Source organism: Myxocyprinus asiaticus, chromosome 5, assembly GCF_019703515.2.
Source record: "Myxocyprinus asiaticus isolate MX2 ecotype Aquarium Trade chromosome 5, UBuf_Myxa_2, whole genome shotgun sequence".
NCBI classification, from domain to species: Eukaryota; Metazoa; Chordata; class Actinopteri; order Cypriniformes; family Catostomidae; genus Myxocyprinus; species Myxocyprinus asiaticus.
In genome coordinates this window covers 29,790,734-29,811,379 of record NC_059348.1, presented here as the reverse complement: position 1 = coordinate 29,811,379, position 20,646 = coordinate 29,790,734, and the positions used below count along the sequence as shown (strand labels likewise).

Below are 20,646 nucleotides of genomic sequence, written 5' to 3'. Positions count from 1 at the left end.
GTCCTGAAGCCTGCCAGGAACAACGGATGGCACCTTTCTCCCATCGCGAAGCTGTTTGAGCTGTTCGAATCCTGAAATTTTGGAATCGACTCTGATTCCAGCTTTTCGGAATCGACAACTTTACTTGATTCTTAAGAAAACCAGGAGGCAAAGTGAAATCTTATAATAAACAACATAAGCAACATAATATGCCACATAAGCATACTTTAATTGTGATTCATTGTATGAATGACAAAAGATTTCTACATTTTCTATGTAGTAGGCTAATGTATATTGTAATAATAAATATGGTCCTATATGCACCAACGTGCATCGCTTCCGTTTGGCTGAACAAATATTAAAAGTTCAATTTCGCCTTCACGTTACCCCTCAACAGTTGTCCTTGTTTTAAAAGGAATATTTGAAATAAAAAGCCCAGACATTACAAATCAGGTTGATGGTTTTATTACAAATAATAATAATAATAATAATAATAATAATAATAATAATAATGTTATATATATATATATATATATATATATATATATATATATATATATATATATTATTTTTTTTATTTTTAATCCAGGTTTTTGTGCACGCCTTTTGTGCAAATACCAATAAAAAATTATTAAGCATACGTCCAAGCTTTGGAACAGACTCTTGATTCCCAATGCCTCGGAATAGAAGAATCGGTTCTTTTAGGCATCGACTCCCAGTCCTACTATTTACTGTCGTATCAGGAATATCATCTATTTACTGAACAATCAGGAATCGTTTTTTAATCTGTGCTTGACCTTCCATCTTATGTCAGTTTCTAAAACACAAATTCACTTTACCTGAACCAGTGTATGTAATAAAATACTAAACCAACGCCCTCCTTGCCACACTCATCATGGCAGACTACTATAGCCAATTTTCGGTATCAACAAGGCGTTGTGACGTTTGTTGGCACTCGGCAAAAGAAAACCGAAACTGGCTCAATGACATGTAAACTTAAACGATGGAAGAAGCAACAGATATTATTTTTCAGTCTGAATATAACGTTACTTGACGCTGAGTGTGTGAGTGGTGCTGTTATAGTTAAAGGGTGAACATGTCGCGTGTTACAGCTGATCTTCAGTATAAAACGCTTGTCGAGGTACGTTTTACTGACAGTAGCGAGGCAGATAAGGTTTACCAGGTTGTAATGGTTAATAAGCTAACAAGCTAATTAACAATAATAGAGCATTAAGCTCAGCTCGCATTGCATGTGGTGCTCAACTGTGCAAATGCCACTAAGTCAGATGGCATACTGAACAAGATATTTCAAGACACTCTTACAAAAATGACCATGGTAACCATAGTTTCGGCCAAAATGTCATAGTTACGACAGTTGTCGTTATTATTGTAAAACCATACTGAGTTCAAATGGGATCTCCTTCCAAGAAGAAGCTGTCAAAACCTTATTGTCACTTTGTTTATTTATCTGTTTATTATTTTTGACAGTGGAGTGGAGTGGAGATATAGTAATAACTATTAGTTAGTAATAATAGTATGGTAACTATAGTATGGTTACCACTGTATATTTTTGTAAGGAAAATTTGTCCTGTGTGAGGCTTGGGATTGGGATGTCACCAGATAGCACACAAACATCTCTGAGATGTCTGATTTTGATCTTTTCATCTGGAATGCATCACAATCTAATTAACCTCAGCTAAACATCTTAAAAAGATCATATTTACAAACATTCTAAATCATAGACGCCTCAAAGATATCTGCTGAATGTCTTATTGACACCCTGATTCTAGGCAAACTTTTTGACATACGTCTTATAGACGTATTGCTAATGAGCAAATAACGTAAAAAATGTCTTCCAGATGTAAACACACACATCATATAGACGTTTGGTTGATGTATGTGTGCTATCAGGGTCAGAGACCATACTCTGCATAAAGTAGCTGTAGTTCCCCAATCCCAGACAGCACACCAAGATTACACATGTACGTCTCTGAGATGTGTGTTTAAGAGCGTTTCATTTGGAAAGCATCACATTCTAACTACCATCTACTGAACATCTTAAAAAGTTAAGATTTACAAATGATCTAAATCATAAATGTCTCAAAGACATCTGTTGAATGTCTTATTGACATCCGAGAGGAAACGTATTATTGACGTATTGCAGATGAGCAAACAACCTAAAACATACATCTCCAAGATGTAATCACACATTAAATAGACATCTGGGAGATGTACGTGTGCTATCAGGGCACATACATCTCCGAGATGTCTGTTTTAGATCTTTTCATCTGGAAAGCATCGACATTAAATTAACAACTGCTAAACATCATTAAAAGATCAGACTGACACTTTAAATCATAAATGTCTCAAAGACATCTGCTGAATGTCTTATTGATATCCGAGAGGAAACATCTTATAGACGTATTGCAGATAAGCAAACAACGTGAAAAATAGGTTTTACAGATGTAAACATGCACATCAACTAGACGTCTGGGTGGGTGATGTACATATGCTATCAGGGCAATGTCCATTAATGTGCATGACAGTGTTTACCTGATGAAAGTTTATAAGATTTTGCTGATATTTATTTACCCTCTTGTGCATCTTCACTTTTTCTCAATAGTGCAATTACTGTCACCCCAACGAGGTGCTTGATGATATTAAAGCCGTATCCACAGATTTTCCAGACCTTCAGCTTTACGTGGACTATTATTGTAAGTTTCTCATTGAAAGCGCATCTGAGATCTAGACGCATATCTTTGTGAACATAAACGGATCTACAAATGATGCTTTTTGACATTGTTTAAATATTGCATGGAAACTGTGTTGGGTACTGGCTAAATGTATTAGTGTTGGTGACAGTTCACTTCATTGAAATAAAAAAACATCAGAAAATGAGTTAACAATTTACTGACTAGCTATGCAGACGATTTGACTTTAGCTTACACTGTACACTTTCTTAAGCCTGTTTTCTCTCTACAAATAAGACTTCCCCAACAATGATAAGAAGAAATTGGTTAATTTGGGCGGCACTGTACCTGTAAAATATGAAGGTAAATGGTTTCAACAGCTTTATGGTAAAACTCCAACCAATGTTTAAATGGCATATCATGGACTTGCCGAAGCTCATAATATCTGTATCATGTTCTTACTAAGGCAACAAGTATAACATTCCAGTTTGCATCTGGATCCACGAGACCCATCCCAAAAACCCACCCAGGTGCAACGTCTGCCCCTCACCCTCTATGGTGATCAATGCTAAAAGCAGCAATGTGGATGCATACGGACGCATTCTTCTCGACTGTCTCAGCAACTGGAAGATTGTAAGTCTGTTAAATAGCTATTTCACATTTTACTTATTCTGTTGAAAATTGTAATCATTTGTGTGTTTCACTCTGGTGTTTGGTTCCCAGGGGTGGTCAAATTTGTCAATAGTTCTGGAGGAGATGATTTCTGCCTTTCAGCGTGAAACTCCCCTTTTTGCCACCTATCCGGTCAGAACCCCGTCCTTACCTTCCCAAACAAAGCTTTTGCCTGAAGAACGGGTAGTTCAGCCAAGTCCTTTTTCATCCTATGGCAGGTTAGTGATTCAGTTTCAGTTCAATCATTCTTGAAATACATTTGACAATCTCTTCTTGGTACCTTTTTTTAATGATCAGCCACTGATGCAGTATTTCAACCTTCTTTGTTGTTTGCGCTAAAGCTGGCCGCATGCAGGTAGCAGTTCCATGCAGAAGTCATCAGCCGCTCAACATGGAGTGACTCAGCATGCCAGCAATAGTAAACATTGATTCTATGCTCAATACTAGTCTAAAATGGACTGTTCACTACTCCAAATATTCAACTTTTTTATAGGATTTTTATGTGGAGTGATGCAAACAGTGATACAAAATATCAGCACCCTTGCAACACCGTTTGTCCAATCAATTTATAAGACTAGGGCTGACAGTTATATCATATTTCTTCCAGTTTTGTTTTTATGGAGGTTAATATAGATGTTTTTCATGGTCTACTTATTTTCACATCAGAAGCAAGGATCACCTGTCAGTGTCTTTGCATCATCTCTTTGTGCACCTACTATGAAAAATAAAGGCACAGGGTATTGGCCTCTGTGAAATTTAGTGCATTGGTAGACAAAGCTGAAATTCCCTACAACCTTAATGCACTTTAAAGCAGAAAATGCAGCATGTTAGTCCATTACACTCAAGTATATTGGTTTTCTGATATGAATGAGTATTGCCAACTTTCACTTTCTATTCCTTGCTAACCATGAGGTTTTCTCCAATAGCAATATCCAAGAGTAAAATGTCCCAGAGCAGTCTGTCACTGGCCACTGGCACTGAGATGAGTGGGGTAAGGAGATCATACACACAAGAGTTGCTGGATTTCGGGATCACATTTGAAGCACAAGATTTGGAGACTAACCACCAAACAAACCCATTTATCTCTCCTGCCTCAGGTACAGTCAGTACAATTTAGGAATATTCAGATCTTCATGATATCTTTTGAATTAATCAAAGATTATCTCTGCTTTAGGTTCAGCCAGAAGTTCTTCTGATTTAAACAACATAGATGACATGTTCAAAAGCCTTCAATTACAAGGAGTAGTCAATATGTACCAGTTGGACAACAGAGACAAAGGTATATAACAACATATAATTTATTAATGTTTTAAGGTCTTAAAGGTGATGTAATTTGTATTCAAAAATTTTTTTTTATGAAATAACATACAGAAAGCATCACTATTACTTGTCAGATATCATTAAAATAGGTGCCATGAAATATCACACCTGTCTCAGTAACAGCCCTAGGCTCCATAAACAGCTGGGAAAAAGATACCCATTGCCCTTCATCTGCTCAAACACAACAGTCTTTAGTGCCTGTCTATGGATTGCGGAGTTTTGGAAAGAGTTTTCTGGAAGTTCCAGAACGGCTAAAAATAAATAAAATTATGCTAGACCTTCACTCAAAACTAACTTCCCTTGTTTAGTCATTTTTTCCATTACTTCTAAGCAACTTTTCCTAAGGCAATTTAAGTGGATGTTTGAACAATAGATCTGTTGTTTTATCATTTGAATCCGGTGAGATTTTACAATAAGGTTCCATTTTTACTAACAATGAACAATGCTTTAACATCATTTATTCATCTTGTTTAAAGTTCATTTTTAACATACAGTATACAGTACTGTATTAATAGATTAAAACAATTAAAAGCTATAAAAGGTAACAGTAGTTAACATTAGTTAATAGTTTATTTTAATAATCTTGCATTAAAGGAATGTTCCGAGTTCAATACAAGTTAAGCTCAATCGACAGCATTTGTGGCATAATGTTGATTACCACAAAAATACATTTCAACTCGACCCTCCTTTTCTTTAAAAAAAGCAAAACTCGAGGTTATAGTGAGGCACTTACAATGGAAGTGAATGGTTTTTGAACGTTAAAATACTCACTGTTTCAAAAGTTTAGACACAAGACTTAAAGGATATGCGTGTAAACATGATTTTAGTGTGAAAAAATCACTTACAAACCTTTTCTGTGTAAAGTTATCCACCTTTTTCCTGAAAGCGGAAGTGTTCCTCAAATCAACTGTTTTCAATTTCCTGTCTTCAGTGTTTTCGCTCACAACAGCATATATTCTTAGCGGTTAATGTGATGTTTAAAAGTATTACATTTGTAAAAATTGCTTTGTAGTTGCTCTATCATGCCAATACTTCACAGAGTCGAGATGACTGTTTTTTCAGTGTGTGTTGAAGATGTGAAGTGATGGTCTGAGGTTTGTTATGTTGAGATCATCATTAACTACTTATGTTAGTTGTTATGACAGCAAACAATTGCACAAGTTGAGCCTGAAATAAATTTTTACTCCAAAAAAACTGAAATGGTTTTTATTCTCCGACTGAATCGCTCGTTTTGGTAGTTTTTTCATTGCTTCTGGAGACCATAAACAGAAAACAGGCAATTAGAATCATCATGGCGCCACCGAGTGTTTGCTCAGGAAAACTGTGTATAGCCAATTTTACACCTTCGTTACCATGACGATGTCATGTCAACAAACCCTACAACTCTAAAATTACTGTAAAAATTACAATTTAAACAACTTTACAGCTCAAATAATACACAAGTTTTAACTGAAGAATTAATGTAAGTGATTTTATAAAATTATAAGCTTCACATTTCTGACTTTCAACCCTCCAAATATTGGCCACATTCACTTTCATTGTCCCCATTCACTTCCATTGTAAGTGTCTCACTGTAACCTCGATTTTTGCTTTTTTTAAAGAAAAGGAGGAACGAGTAAAAAACATTTTTTTTTCTTTTTTCTTTTTTTTTGGGTAATCAATATTATGCCACAAATACTGTCAGTTGATCTTAACTTGAATTGAACCTGGAACATTCTTTTAACTAAGATTAATAAATGGCTAAATGCTGTGAAAAAATGTATTGTTCATTGTTAGTTCATGATACGTATCTAATGCATGTACGAATGTTAACAAATTGAAACTTATTGTAAAATTTTACCTTGTTGTGAAAATGTATTTATACAAAAATATATTTTTCTGAAATGTTTTGCTTGAAAAATGCTTTTGCATAATTTAACAAAATATCAAACCAAGTGGCATTTATTTTAAATAAACATAGCACAAAGACTTCCATACTTTAAGTGTGGCTTAAGTGTCCACATACTAATTGGTCAGTAGTCACATTGTAACAGTTCTTGGTGCCAGTTACACACCACTGAAAATATTGCTGATGTTCCACTGAATAAATACTAAATTTACCACTCTCATAAAGATATTCTCCATGCTGGGGGACAGTGGCTGGATGGTGGTGGCAGCCCTGTGGTTCGCCCAGCCTTGGTGGATAACAGTCACAAGGTGGTGGTGAACAGACTTCCTGTGGGGGTCTCTCACAGCAAGATGAAGAACAAGCTCACCATCTACTTCCAGAGAAAGCACAATGCAGGAGGAGAAGTTCTGGATGTCAAATATCCTGCAGCCCAGCCAGACCAGGCTTGGGTCCTCTTCAGAGACTACAGAGGTACTATAGCACAAAAGTGATAACGTTGAAAGGGGTAGTTCACCAAAAAATGAAAATTCTGTCATCATTTACTCACCCTCATTGTTCAAATGCACATTGTTCCAGACCCGTATGACAAAACACAAAAGGAAAGCTCTGGCACAATGACAGCCTCAGTCACCATTCACTTATAGTGTATAAAAAAGTAGAAAAAATGAAATAATAAGCTGTTTTATTTTACATGGAGCTGGTCACCTCATGTGGGAAGCCATGTTGAAATGACATGACCAGCCTGATACCGCTTGCTTTATCTTTGTATCCCCCCTATAATCTGACACGTTTCTCATGGAATAATTATTTTAATGTTGACTTTTGTGAATTTTCTCTTTTCCAGATGCAGAGCAGGTTCTGAAACAGCCTGACAGGGTGATTACAATGAATGAGCAGCGATTTCTTATTCAGCTGAAGAAATTTGAGGACATGGAGGTAAGGGGAGGCCAAATGAGAATATTCGTTTCACTTGCTTTTCACAGGATTGCACTGTACAATGAACCTACTGTCAGATTCCAGGTGGTGTGCAAGGTGAAAAGGCGGAAATGTTCAAGCGCATCTTGAGTTTGGAGGGGTGCAGTTTCAGCCCCACAGATGTACTGGAAGCAGTGCAGTCTTGCCGGAACCTTGACTCTGCTCTGAAATACCTCTCCCATGACTGCCCCATATGCCAGGAGCAAGTGTCCTTCAACAGGGTGAGAATAAAGTAATTGTATACTTGCCATAACCATATGGAGCCATCTTGATGTTAGTTATGCATTTTAGTTATGTCATATTATTTTGACTTCTTTCAGTCTGAAACCTGTCTCTTTCTCTTTAGATGATCACCATGACCCACTGCTCTTGCTCATTCTGTGAGAGCTGTTTTAAGAAATACTTTTCCTCTGTCATCAAGGAGAAGAGTATAGTACATGCAGTGTGTCCTCTCTGTAATCTTCCTGATGTGCGAGGAGGCCGTAGGGAGGAGTCTATGGAATACTTTAGTCTGCTTGACACTCAGGTGTGGAGCTCCAACCACATTTTTTGGCCTTTTGTCATTTTTATTGAGAGGAGAGGAGAGAGAGAGAGAGAGAGAGAGAGAGCAAGAAGTGATAGAGAGAGAGGTGGGGGAACAGGATTGGGAATTGTTGAATGCCAAATTTAAACTTGCATTGCCCCTTTGAGCAGCACAGCTCAATGTGTCAGAGCTTGTGCGCTCACTATTATGTCAAGATGCCGACTTTCATTCTTAGCAGAACACATTTGAAGAAAATTTGAAAAATATCTTAGTTCAGTAGGTCCTTAAAAAGCAAGAAGATGGTGATTCAACTTTTGAAGCTCCAAAAATCACTGACAGTCAGCATAAACATCATCCATATGACACCAGCTGTTAAATGTATGTCTTCTAAAGCAACAGAATCGCTTTTGGTGCGAAAAAGATCAATATGTATGTACTTTTTAACTCAAAATCATCGTGTCCGGTCAGCAGCTGTATGCGTGTGTGACGTAATTACGTTGGCACGTGAAACATGCGAGAACTGAGGCACGTGTGACACACATGGAAGAGTGAGAAGTGAGAAGGAGGAACGCTGTACAGAAGCTTCATTGGTTTTGGTTTAGATCTGTATTTCTTTACTCACAATTATGCATTTGTGTGCTTATCTGGGATGTCTCAACCAAGAGGAGAATGTGAGATTACGTCCGTAACATGCCAACAAGAATACTTCACGCGAGAGACCACTTGAACTCCACCCTCTTGTGAAGCTTACCAGAAGTGTTGGATTATAGTTAACAAGTACTTAAATATTGAACTTTTTTGGCACCAAAAGCGATCGTATCGCTTTAGAAGACTTTAATTAAACCGCTGGAGTCGTATCGTTGACATTTATGCTGACTATCCGTTCTTTTTGGAGCTTCAAAAGTCTGATCACCATCCACTTGCATTTTAAGGAGCTGAGATATTTTTTCTTCAAATGTGTCCTGGTGAAGAAATTCATACACACCTGGGATATCATGAGGGTGATTCAGTAATGAGAGAATTTTCATTTTTTCTTTCATTAAGAAATTTTAATTTCTGTGGTCTCTTGCTTTCGGCAGAAAATAATTGACCGCACAAAACACATTGCGGTTGGCACAAACCATGTTTATCCTTGCAAAAAGTGAATCTATATTTAATGTAGTCTGGGTTGATTTTTTTATATACCATGCATGGTTTTGTTCAGGTTTTTGAGGATGTCATGCAGCCTCTCCGTGTTGGCACCTAACTAATTTGGCTAGCTTCTACCAAGTGGCAGATTAATTTTTGCCAAAATACTATAGAGTTCAATTGGATGGTGACAAGCCTATTTATTTATTTTACTGTCAATGCATGATCATATGGTTAGTTGTATTTTATTGTTTGCGGTTAGTGTTGCTTTTTCCCTGCTGTCCATGATCGTATCAGAATAGACCTGGGTGACCCACCAATTGAGAAACACTGTTTTAAAAGACAAACTGAATTAGAATATGTTTCTTTTCTCTTTTTTTTTTTTTTTTTTTTTGTACTGTACGTGAGTACCATTTGCTGGATTTATTGAACTTAACTAGACTGAATAGATCAAAAATGACCCACTGTAAATCCTTTTTACCTGTAGATCCGGTATTATTTGGACCCTCAGATCCATGAGCTCTTTCAAAGGAAGCTCAGAGACCAGGCACTGCAGGAAATGCCCAACTTCCGCTGGTGTGCACATGTAAGTTCCATCCTTCGCAATGTTAAACATAACCTCAGGTCTGACCACAATACAGTTTTATGTCTGCTTCTACATTTTAGTAGAGGTGTTTATGTTTCTTTCATAGTGTTCCTTTGGGCTCCTTCATGAAGCAGACAGGCTGAGGATGGACTGCCCCAGCTGTGAGAAAAGCACATGCTTTCAGTGCAAAAAGCCTGTAGGTCATCCCATTACAAACCAAAGATCATTTTATGTGCAACTTTTGGAGTCAGAGTATTAGGGTTCCAATGGTCATGGAAAACCTGCAAATATCAGGGAATTTCAAAATTGTGATATTTAGGCCTGGAAATGTCACTGAATTTAAAATAGTCTTAAAAAGTAATGTTATGGAATACAAATAGTCCTAGATACTGTATACTTAGCTAAATAAAAGCCTGTCAAGAAATTGTTGTGGTCATATTTAATCCCAAATCAATTAAAAAAAAAAAATATGAAATTCTATTTTGCACATTTTACCTCCTAATTTTCATTACTGTACCATGTCTGGACATTTAAATTTTACTGTCCCTTTTGTTTTTTATGATGATTCTTATTAACGTAACACAGTCGTTTTTTATGTATTACATAAAAAAGATTCTGTTTTACCATGATTTTAAATAGTCATTTTAAGAAATGCTTTGAAGCACCAGGGAGTGCTACTATGATGTATAAATAAAAACTTGAAAATGTAAATAATAATTAAAAAAGAATCTCATTGTGTAAATGAGATTTTGGGGTAAAATGTGCATAACTGTTATTAAAAAAAAATCTTAATGGTTCTATAAATAGGCTTCATTTTCTATTTGCAAAATATACTTTTTATTTGTTTCCTATGATTTGGGGGTAAAAGGGGACCACAACATTTTCTTAGTAGGTTTTGTTGAATCACCCTTATCAAGCTATCATGAACAATTGGAAAAGTCAAGGAAAAATCATGCAAATTCCTTGGTCAAAAGGTGTGGGAACCCTGGGGTATTCTGAAATGCTCACAGTGGCCAAGCACTTTGATAGTACTTGTGATCTCATATTGATTGATGTTCTGGATCTGGATGCTTGTTTTCTAGTGGGCTCCACAGCATGAAGGGATCTCCTGTGAGAAGTTCAAAGAGTGGGAGCAACTCAACAGCCCTGAGTACCAAAACCCAAGACTGGAGCAGCTCCTCAGCAGGAACAAAATAGGTAAACCCTGGACAAAACATAAAATGAAGCTTGCTTATTGCATCCCAGGTAATTCTCTGTAACAATCTACATGCCCCTTTCAGACTGTCCAAAATGCAAATTCCGCTTCTTCCTGGCTAGAGGAGGTTGTTTGCATTTTAAATGCACTCAGTGCCAGCATGAATTCTGCGGAGGCTGCAGTCAGCCATTTAAACAGGGCTCTGTAAGTTCCTTTCTCTCGGCACGTCATATTGTGGTACCAAAGAGCTCTGTATCAATTATTAAGAATGAGTATCTGTTGTTATAAATGGTGTCTCTGCAGACCTGTAATTTTTCGGTTGAGTGTGGAGCTAAGGGGTTACATGCTCATCACCCCAGAGACTGCCTATATCATTTGCGAGATTGGAGTGTCCCAAGACTACGGAACCTGCTGCAGGTAGTGTAATGATGAGTAAAAATCCTTTGTGTACAGAAAATAATACACATAAAATAACATAATATAATATAACCTATAAGAACCTAATATGTACAATGTACAGTTAAACAGTTTAGATTAACAGATTAATAAATTGGTTACTAATGTTGGTCATGATGTGTGTGTTGACAGTCACATTGTGCAGTTATGGTTAAATTATCTTTAAATAACCTTTATTTACCCTTTCAGTACTATGGAGTATCACATCCTTTAATGTTCAGCCCCAAAGTTACGATAGGGGGACACTTAAAAGGTACAACTTTTGCTTTGATATGTGCCTACTTGTGAATGTTATTTGCATGTAGTTTTGGCTGTATGTGTAGGTCATGTAATATTTTGGTGAGTGTTCAAATGTGTCTGTTATAGGCATTTGTGGTGTAATGGAGTTCCAAGAAACAGGAGCTGTTAAAGAGGAGCCATGTGGTCGGCTAGCTTTCCCTGAATACAGTGGTTACTGCATGTAAGGAACACTTGCTTAAAGTTCCTGATGTCAAAGCTCTGATCGTCTTTTACAGGGTTCCCACAGTTACCTATAAATATCATTGAATTTGAAAGTTCTGATTTACAGGCCTGGAAAACTTAAGAAAATTAAATGTTATGGACATTTCTTTGGCGAATTTACATTTTTCTAGTCATGCTTTGTTCTAAAATATTTATTTGGCTAGAAATTGCTCTTTGTGATTGCAATCTCTATAAAATGAATATTACAAATCTTTATCCAGTAATCACAAACAACTGAAAGAAACAATTCATTGGAAAATATGCACTTTCAATAAAACTGCAAGATCTTCTCAAATGTTATGCCCACTTGTAGGTTACATTATAAAGAGTGTCTGGTGGAGCTAATAAACAAGAATGGACTGGACCCTGTGGCATTGTTAGACAGTGCAGAGTTGAGGGCAGAACTTGACCGCTGGAAAGTGCCAGTCCCAGAGAAACAACCTTTAGAGGCAGATCTGCGGTACGAGGACAGACTTCGGCAGGTCGGTACTAGCTGGATATGTTAAAATTAAGAGTAAAGCATCATTTATGTACACAGTGCAGTTATGTTAAACTTTCATATCCTGTGTAATAAGTCATATATAATAAGTGTGTACTATTCTCTCAGATTTTAAAAGAGAGGGTGGTTTTGACCAGCGGTGCAGCCCCTGGATTGAAGCTAGCTGCTCCTCCCACACCCTCCCCATCTTCTCCTCCTGCGGCTGGAGCTCCATGGTACTCAGTCTTGATTCGAGCCGTGCCTGAGGACTCTCAGCAACTACTGCTGCTGAGTGATTGAAGAGCACATCAGAGCACAGCCCTGGACACATAGGCAACTTTTCATGTCAAGTCTATTCACACTGATTAACATTGGCAAAGCTCCATCTACCCAACTTGTTTGTGTGTGTGTGTGTGTGTGTGTGTGATTGTTTTTAATCCATGTCAGAGGAAAAAATGCTTAACAATGGGCAGAGCAACCAGAAATAATGCAGGATTTATATCTGTTTTTAACAATAAGAGCAAGACTAGAGGTTCTAAAGCACTTAAAATGCATGTATCCTTCTGAAGTCACATTTCATAACCTTACTTGCTGAAAGGCTTGTGGCTTTCAAAACCATTTAAATACACTAATTGTTGGCATTGAGGGTCAACTAATACAATATCTATGTTGTAACTGTTGTTAGGTTTTGTATTATTTTATATTAAATAATCTACATACTATATATGCATTTTAATGAGCACAAGTTTGCACTTTTGGCCATTGTGAATGTGAAATGGTATCAGCATGACCTGTAAGAGGTGTGAGAGGTTATGTTGCAGATGATTATTGTATGAATTAATGTGAATATTAAACACATTTTTAACAGTCTATTTTTTTCTGTGTAATATAATGTTGTAAAGTACCTTACAATATATTTATATACATTTACATATTTTACAGTATAGGGTACAAAGGGGCTAAAGCCCCACTGGGTAAAAGGCTCCTTTGATTTCATTTTCTCCCAAAACACTAAATAGCATCAAAAACTACAGGACTTTCCTAAACACCTGTGTGTCACTATGCACTGCAAAATTTTCCTGTTCCATGAGATCTTTGCGTGTAAAGGTTGATTTTGAGGCAATTTGATTTAATATATTTTTAAACGTTGTAAATGTATGTAGCTAATGAATATCCTGGAAATTATCACATGTATTTTAAGACAACATACTTATTTGTCATTTTCAGTTTTGTTCATGGTAATTATATTAAAAGAATTTCAATAACTGTCCAATAGGTAAAAGGATAGTATTTGGGGTAAAAAGGCCCCCGTTGCAGGGGCTAAAGGCCCCTTTTAAATGCATTGTTTTTCTTAAGTGGGGGGAATAGATTTATTATGAAACGTGTTCAAAGTGGGTTCACGTTGACTGATCCGATCACAATGGAGATTAATTTCTTTATAGAATACTTGAGATGTAATGAAATGTCAAGATTGAAATGAGCAAGAAATTATGCACCCTTTTCTAAAGTGGTTATTTTGAATAAGCATTTTCTTAATTAGTTACTCAAAAAAGCAACAAATTGTGGCACTATTGCCCCGGTATCCACATTATATCATTGTACCCCCCTGAGGGCCTTTTACCACATGTGAGGGAGCCGTTTACCTCAGGTGTGGGGTAAAATGCCCCCAAAAAATTTTTTTTTTATAATAATGATGTTATTTGAAACAACCTTCAGTTGTACTTTTATTCAATCAAAGTAAATGTATTTCTTGAATCTTGATACACTTTGGGACCAGAAAAAAAAGATAATTTCTCTTAAGGTGTGCCTTTAGCGCCATTGTACCCTAATGTTGTAAAATATGTTTATCATTCAATGGAAACATAAGAAAAAGAATGGGATGTACAATAGGTAAACACAACCAAATTTATAATCAATCATGTCCTCTTTATACATAGCTGCATTATAATTTAATACCTTTTTTCAACATTGTGAGACAGTGATTACACAAATACAAAAGATGCCATAAAATGCAACTGAATTTAAAATGTATTAGTAACTAAACTATATTAATATACGAGCTTCACTTTAAAAGGTCTACAGGTGCATCATCTCTTACAGCTGAAAATGCCTCAATCTCTGTAATGATTCTCTCTGCAATTGTTTTGTTATTAGCTGCAACAACTCTTCTAGACATCAGGTCCATTGGTCCACCTGAGGACATTTAGAACAAACTATCATTAAATCATATTAATAGACAATTATATTCACTTAAAGCTAAAATAAATGTTTTGAAATCCAAACACTGCCAAAATTTAGGAAATTAAAAAACAATTAGTATAAAATTTAAAATGATGTAACAATCATTTGAGTACTCTTTACCTTCAACATCCATAAGAACTCCTCCTGCCTCTGAGACTATGACTGCTGCAGCTGCAACATCCCAACAGTGAATGCCAATCTCATAATAGGCCTCAACACAACCAGATGCCACCAGGCACATGTTGAGGGCAGCAGATCCTGCACCTCGCATCCTGAAGAAGTTATTTATGATCAGATTCATATTAGAGGTATTTGTCAGAGTTGATGCACATTACAGGTATAAGAATACATATATAAGTACTAAATAGTAATAGTAATACAAGACATTGTGAAATCAAAATTGGAGTTTTCGTCTGTGCTGTTAGCTTGGAGACATCTATATGCAAGTGTACTCCTAAAAATTTACCATATAATTTTTTGCCAATATACGCAATAAAATGTATATTTTATATTTCTTTATTTTGCAGGTAAACTGACCAAAAATATTGATAACTCATCCTGCATCCGTTGCACATTAAACTTCTGCCAAATCAAATTCTGTCTAGACTGAGAATGTTCCTCCACCTAATACCATCTTCCTCTGACTAGCAATAACAAGTACCAAATCATGGTTCATGGCTTTAATGTAAACTAAAATCTGTTGTCTATTTATTTATTCATTTGTTTAAAAAAAAAAGAAAAAGCCCTTTGATATGTCCCGCCCCGACTTCACTGAAAATTGCGCTTGTTAAGCCATTGCATGGGGTCTTTAAACTGTAATATTATGAAAATTATAACAGAGCAAAACTGTTTATTCTTGTATGGAAGAATACTGGGACATACCCATGGACTGGCAGACACAAGATCTTCCTCATACTAGAGAAAATCTTGTCAACGACATCAGGATCTCTATTGGAGCCAAATTCTGTGGCGATGATTGACTGGTTGATCTCTGTTATTAGATTAGGGAACAGTTAGAGAGAATTCAGATGACTCTCAACCCAAAAGACAAGGAGTAAAACTGGATCAACATCAGGGTTTGAAATTAACACTCTTTAAAATAATTTTGCTCATGATCTACCCAACACAGTGGCGGGTGGCCTGTAAGACGTCTCAGAGTGACATATGACAAGAAATGCCATTCGACTCAAAAATGCACGCTTGAAGAAACACATTTAATTGTAATTTTTTTTAAGAACAGACGAAACAAAAGCAGTTAATGTGCACATCTGATTCAATGTGTGTTCAGAGGTTCATGGCGCTTTTCCGCTCGTGAGTGCAGCACAAGCATAGCGTTCTTACTCCTCTGTTTCAGTCATCTGAAAACAGTTTGCAAGAATAGTGTCATCTATGCGAACGCTGCAAAAGATCTCAGACCATCTCATGAGGTGCTCTGACTTTAGTTAGCTTTATTTCCATGGAGTACTTCGTTTTACATGCATTATGTGAACACAACTCTGCAGGGTAACTTTGTTTCAACTTCCTTAATTCCTAATATTTTTGGCTGTACTAGCAAGTTACCTGTTGCAAAATTATCATTATGATAATAATAATAATAATAATAATAATAATAATAATAATAATAATAATATGGTGTGTGGGCAGGTTCAAGTGGTTTACGAGGTCATTTTTTTTAGGTTACAAACTGGTAATTACAAGGGTATTATGCTATAAATGTGGTTTATGAGGACATTTCTAGTGTCCCCATAATTCAAATAGCTTAAAAAATATACTAAACAATGTTTTATTGAAAATGTAAAAATGCAGAAAGTGTTTTGTGAGGGTTAGGTTTAGGGGTAGGGTTAAGGTTAGGGGGTAGAATCTATAGTTTGTACAGTATAAAAATCATTATGTCTATGGAGAGTCCTCATAATGATAGCTGCACCAACATATGTGTGTGTGTGTGTGTGTGTGTGTGTGTGTGTGTGTGTGTCTGTGTAAAATCAAAGTGGTTGGTAAAATTGGGCATTTATTAGCCACTGTGGCTGATGGGCAAAAAAGTTAATTTCATATCCTGATCAACATGCAAAGAACAAATACCTTTTTGGTCTGATACTTGTAGGGGTTGTCCATTGCAAAATGCACCCTGCCCTTTTCGAGCTGTGTACATCTTATCTTCTATGCAGCTATACACCACACCAAACTCTAACTGTAAGAGAGGAATAATTTGTTTGACAGCCGCTCTTCCCATTGGACTAACATTCAAAAATGCATTCCAAACATAAAACTTGTCAAGGAAATAAAGTGGAAACAGAGCTGCATTTTCTGATATCACATCTCACCACACCGTTGCAAACATCTATTACCAGTGCTGACACTTTAGTATTCTAAAATGAAAGAGAACGCATTTGAAAGCAAATGTTGCTCACCGTTTTTTTGACAGCGAAGCCAATGCATATAGCAACAAATGGATATCTGAACAAAGGAAGACACGTTTATTTATTTTTTTCTCATGCATAATAGATATCATAGTCTCAAGATATGAAATCCAAAATTTTAATTAATCATGTAATTGATCAAGGGTTTTCTCATAATCATACACATAATTAGGGTCTTCTGGACAAATGCAGCATCACATCAATGAATACAATATTAATACATTACCCATGCACAAAGTTAGTGGTCCCATCCACAGGGTCAATAATCCATGTTGGGTTGTCAGTCAAAACACAAGGCTCTCCTGCAGCCACTGACTCTTCACCAATGAAACTGAAATAAATAGGAGCAGAGCCTGACTATTTTATTTACAAGAGATACTATGCTCCTGTAACCTATACAGTATGTATGAGCAGGATTACAGAACCTCTGAGCCTGTGTTAGCATGGGCACAATACCTGTGTGTAGGAAACTTCTCCTTTACTGATGTAATAATGAGTTGCTCCACATTCTGGTCTGTTTTAGTGACCAGATCAACAGAGGAACTTTTACACATGATCTTCAGGTCATTTTGCAAAGCATCCCTCACAATCTGTTGGTAACAAATATATAAGAGTTTTTAGAAACAGTGAAATGTATTTTTTTAGGAAATATTACTCAAGCTTAAAAAAAAGAGATGGATTCTCACCTCTCCTGCCTTCCTGGCCACAGTCACAGCATGGTCCATCGCATCTTGCCAAAGATCAGGCATTTTGCCTTTATGCAAGGACCTCCTTTTCGATCTGACAAAAAAAAAAAAAAAAAAAAAAAAAAAATCATTCTCGTCAGTTTCTGATTTCAAACACAGGGATGCTGTAACGTTTTATGTTGCTGTACATCCATTAAGGAGTTCAAACCCTAGTGAGTTGACTGTCTACTGCATACATGGGCAGCTGTCTATTTAAAACAGCGTTTTAAACCGAAAAGAACTAGGATACTCTTCACGGACAGCAGCAACTTCCTAAAACTTCTAGTTAGGCAACTAGGTTTTGAGAAGCATAGATTTAGATAAAGTCTTCAATGCCTGCAAGGGACTGTCTGAGGAGGTACTTTATGTTTCAGATTTTTTTTTTTTTTTACCACTTTGCTGGCGGTCCCTTAATCCCTGGACAAATTCCTTATATAGTGTTCTTCCTATAAATAGACTTCCAACTGGGTCTCTTACTTTTCATACCCTAGTATCCTTACAAAATAAATACTATGTAACTAAAGTTTCCTTTCCACCAAAACAGTAGTACAGTTATTGTCACTGTAAAATCATAAAAATAATATGGGGTCTTTTTCAAACAGTGTACCTGTCAGGATCTGTCATTTAGATCAATTTTTTTTTACAGTGGTGGCTAATACCAAGTTCCCACATTTTTGTAGAAACAATACCTGTAGTATAATTATGGTATTTTGGCATACATGTGTGCATGGATAATCGATTTAAATCAATACATAAGATTATGCAATCCATGTCTGTTGTGGTCATACATGTACATTACAAATTTGGATTACCACTACAGATGATATACATGACAGACCTATATCATCTCTGCTTTACGGATCTACTATTTGCCTCCTTTCATCATTGGAGCAGTTATAATTACGTTTGATCATAAATATCGATGCAAACAATGCATTATGCTCTAGCCACATATACAAAGAAAACAAACTACCGATACTCAAAATAACAATAACACAAAATGCTTACCAATGACCGACGAAATTAACAAACTGTCAGCTTCAGTCCTCCTACATGCCAAGCATTTCCGGGTTCTTGTCGAGTACAAGAGATTTAACTCTTAACTATCAGGGTTTTTTCAACCAACGACCGAGGCATTTTGTACAACAAAATATCCCATTGCTCTCCTATATTGATTATAAAATAATCAGTGTTGTTTAGCTCCGACGTTCTTCAAATACTGCATGTTTTTCCCCTAAAGTTACAGTTACCAGAGACAGGCAACTTCTATTCAAATGAATGGGCGCACGGTCAACGGATGTAGAAAAAACGTCCCGCCTTAAAGGTAAAAAAAAAAACAATCATCTATTGAAACAGACATCGCCTGTCAGTCAACTCGAAAGCGCGCATGCGCACTGTGTAGACTAGCCGGGAAAATTGCGTTTGTTTGTTTTTTTAGCGTAATCTGAGGTAAAGATTAACAGTTTATGATACCATTGTTGTCCGATTTTACTGTTGATTTGAAATATTTCCTTTGATCGTAATCTTGACCAACCGTTTTGGAGATTTCCAAATTTCCCTATTCAAGTATACAGGAGCTGTATTTGTATGCCACTTGTGCATTAATTCATTGATCAATTAATTCCTTGAACCTATGTTGAAAGTTTACTTTCTGAGTGTGCTTTTTACATCTTGTGGGTAAGCAACAGCACTGAATATGTTCTTTGGAATACGAAAAAAAATAAAACTGGTTTCAAAACTTCAAGGTTTGGGCAACTGCTCCATCGAAATTCTTATTTAAGCAACTGATCTCACTGGACTATTTATGACTGGACATAAAATACACTGTACATGACTAAATACTGTACTGTTCTCACTCTTTTTTTGACTCCAAATACCCCCACGGACCAGGATAATATTCACAGGCCCACTCCCTTTCTCAAAACAAGATGTTGCAGTATATTTTCACGGAGTGAAAAATATGATCTCTTAGTGGTTATTTTAATTTAAGTTATATAACCCCCCGTGACAATATTTTGTATTAATATACTACAGTATATTTTTTATTATTATTATGGGAAATTTCGCGTACAGTAAGTGTAGCATGCCAAGCAATGAAATTATTCTGAAGCAGTAGTGTGTGTACAGAGGCATTTGATGTTGATTGGTTGTATGCTCTTTAATAGGACTTGTTCTTGAATCATCTGATTTTGGTTCTAATGCTGAGAAACATAGTACACTCCAACTGCAGTGATGAGAAAAGGCAACATCATGTATCGTGTATCGTTCCAGCAATTCATCTTCTTCCACCCTGTACAGCCAGATCATTCAGACAACAGCCAAATCACAATCTGCACCTTTAACCAGCTTTAATAGAGGGAAGTGAACACCACTCTGCAGTGTGAGCATGGGTTAGGAACATATGCAAAGAATAAGTTAGGTAATCTAAAGTATTTTAATTTGGTTAATGTTAAACGACAACTTTCATGAGAAATTAACAGGAAAAGAGAAAACAGATGGCTTTGTTGTCCCAACCTTTATTGCTGCATTCAAACAAAACATTTACTGTACAATTGTTTACAGACTTGTGAAAAGTCACCCAAAACTCCCTAAAATGTGATCTCAATAACTTAGAACGAGTTAGCCTATACAGCAGGATTTCCTGTAAACCTCTGAGTAGAAAGCATTGAGAAACTTCTGTTTAAAAATGAATTACAATTTAAAAAAAAAAAAAATTGACCTCTTTACAAATCGTTTTATTGCTGGTCGTGAGGTGTCCGTCCATTTAAGTACAGTCCATATTAAGGCTGCTAAATCCAACCTTTCACATATGGCTTTAAGAAGTTAACACTTTTGTAAAATTCATTTTATTTGACAAACTGTCAAATACTAA

At 36.3% G+C, this 20,646-nt stretch overlaps 2 protein-coding genes across 2 annotated transcripts; one reads left to right on the top strand and one right to left on the bottom strand.

The window, feature by feature from the left end:
• The first annotated feature begins 921 nt into the window (after window positions 1-921).
• On the top strand, window positions 922-13,261 carry si:dkey-181m9.8 (uncharacterized). Its single transcript, XM_051697026.1, has 21 exons — window positions 922-1,120; window positions 2,603-2,693; window positions 2,967-3,032; window positions 3,136-3,302; window positions 3,393-3,559; window positions 3,683-3,759; window positions 4,268-4,438; window positions 4,516-4,620; window positions 6,775-7,020; window positions 7,394-7,485; window positions 7,563-7,745; window positions 7,871-8,050; window positions 9,663-9,761; window positions 9,868-9,957; window positions 10,844-10,958; window positions 11,042-11,160; window positions 11,260-11,373; window positions 11,602-11,665; window positions 11,779-11,872; window positions 12,227-12,395; window positions 12,521-13,261. The coding sequence occupies exons 1-21, from the start codon at window positions 1,076-1,078 to the stop codon at window positions 12,689-12,691; spliced, it is 2,625 nt and encodes an 874-aa protein (XP_051552986.1). The 5' UTR covers window positions 922-1,075; the 3' UTR covers window positions 12,692-13,261.
• A 1,012-nt stretch (window positions 13,262-14,273) lies between these two features.
• Window positions 14,274-19,078, bottom strand: impa1 (inositol monophosphatase 1). The gene is made up of 9 exons (XM_051697096.1): window positions 18,783-19,078; window positions 17,736-17,829; window positions 17,506-17,639; window positions 17,276-17,380; window positions 17,041-17,086; window positions 16,712-16,820; window positions 15,515-15,623; window positions 14,753-14,904; window positions 14,274-14,584 (listed from the first exon to the last, which is right to left on the bottom strand). The coding sequence occupies exons 2-9, from the start codon at window positions 17,796-17,798 to the stop codon at window positions 14,454-14,456; spliced, it is 849 nt and encodes a 282-aa protein (XP_051553056.1). The 5' UTR covers window positions 17,799-17,829; window positions 18,783-19,078; the 3' UTR covers window positions 14,274-14,453.
• Between the last annotated feature and the right edge of the window lie 1,568 nt (window positions 19,079-20,646).

What these genes read in the sequence shown, in the direction of transcription:
- impa1 (XM_051697096.1), bottom strand. Translation starts at nt 17,798, where the DNA reads ATGCCTGATCTTTGGCAAGATGCGATGGACCATGCTGTGACTGTGGCC. An exon ending in TGGCCAGGAAGGCAGGAGAG is followed by an intron (nt 17,640 to 17,735) that starts GTGAGAATCCAT and finishes TGTTACCAACAG; the next exon opens with ATTGTGAGGGATGCTTTGCA. An exon ending in GCTTCGCTGTCAAAAAAACG is followed by an intron (nt 16,821 to 17,040) that starts GTGAGCAACATT and finishes CCTCTCTTACAG; the next exon opens with TTAGAGTTTGGTGTGGTGTA.
- si:dkey-181m9.8 (XM_051697026.1), top strand. Translation starts at nt 1,076, where the DNA reads ATGTCGCGTGTTACAGCTGATCTTCAGTATAAAACGCTTGTCGAG. An exon ending in GTCTCAGCAACTGGAAGATT is followed by an intron (nt 3,303 to 3,392) that starts GTAAGTCTGTTA and finishes TTTGGTTCCCAG; the next exon opens with GGGTGGTCAAATTTGTCAAT. An exon ending in GACTACGGAACCTGCTGCAG is followed by an intron (nt 11,374 to 11,601) that starts GTAGTGTAATGA and finishes TTACCCTTTCAG; the next exon opens with TACTATGGAGTATCACATCC.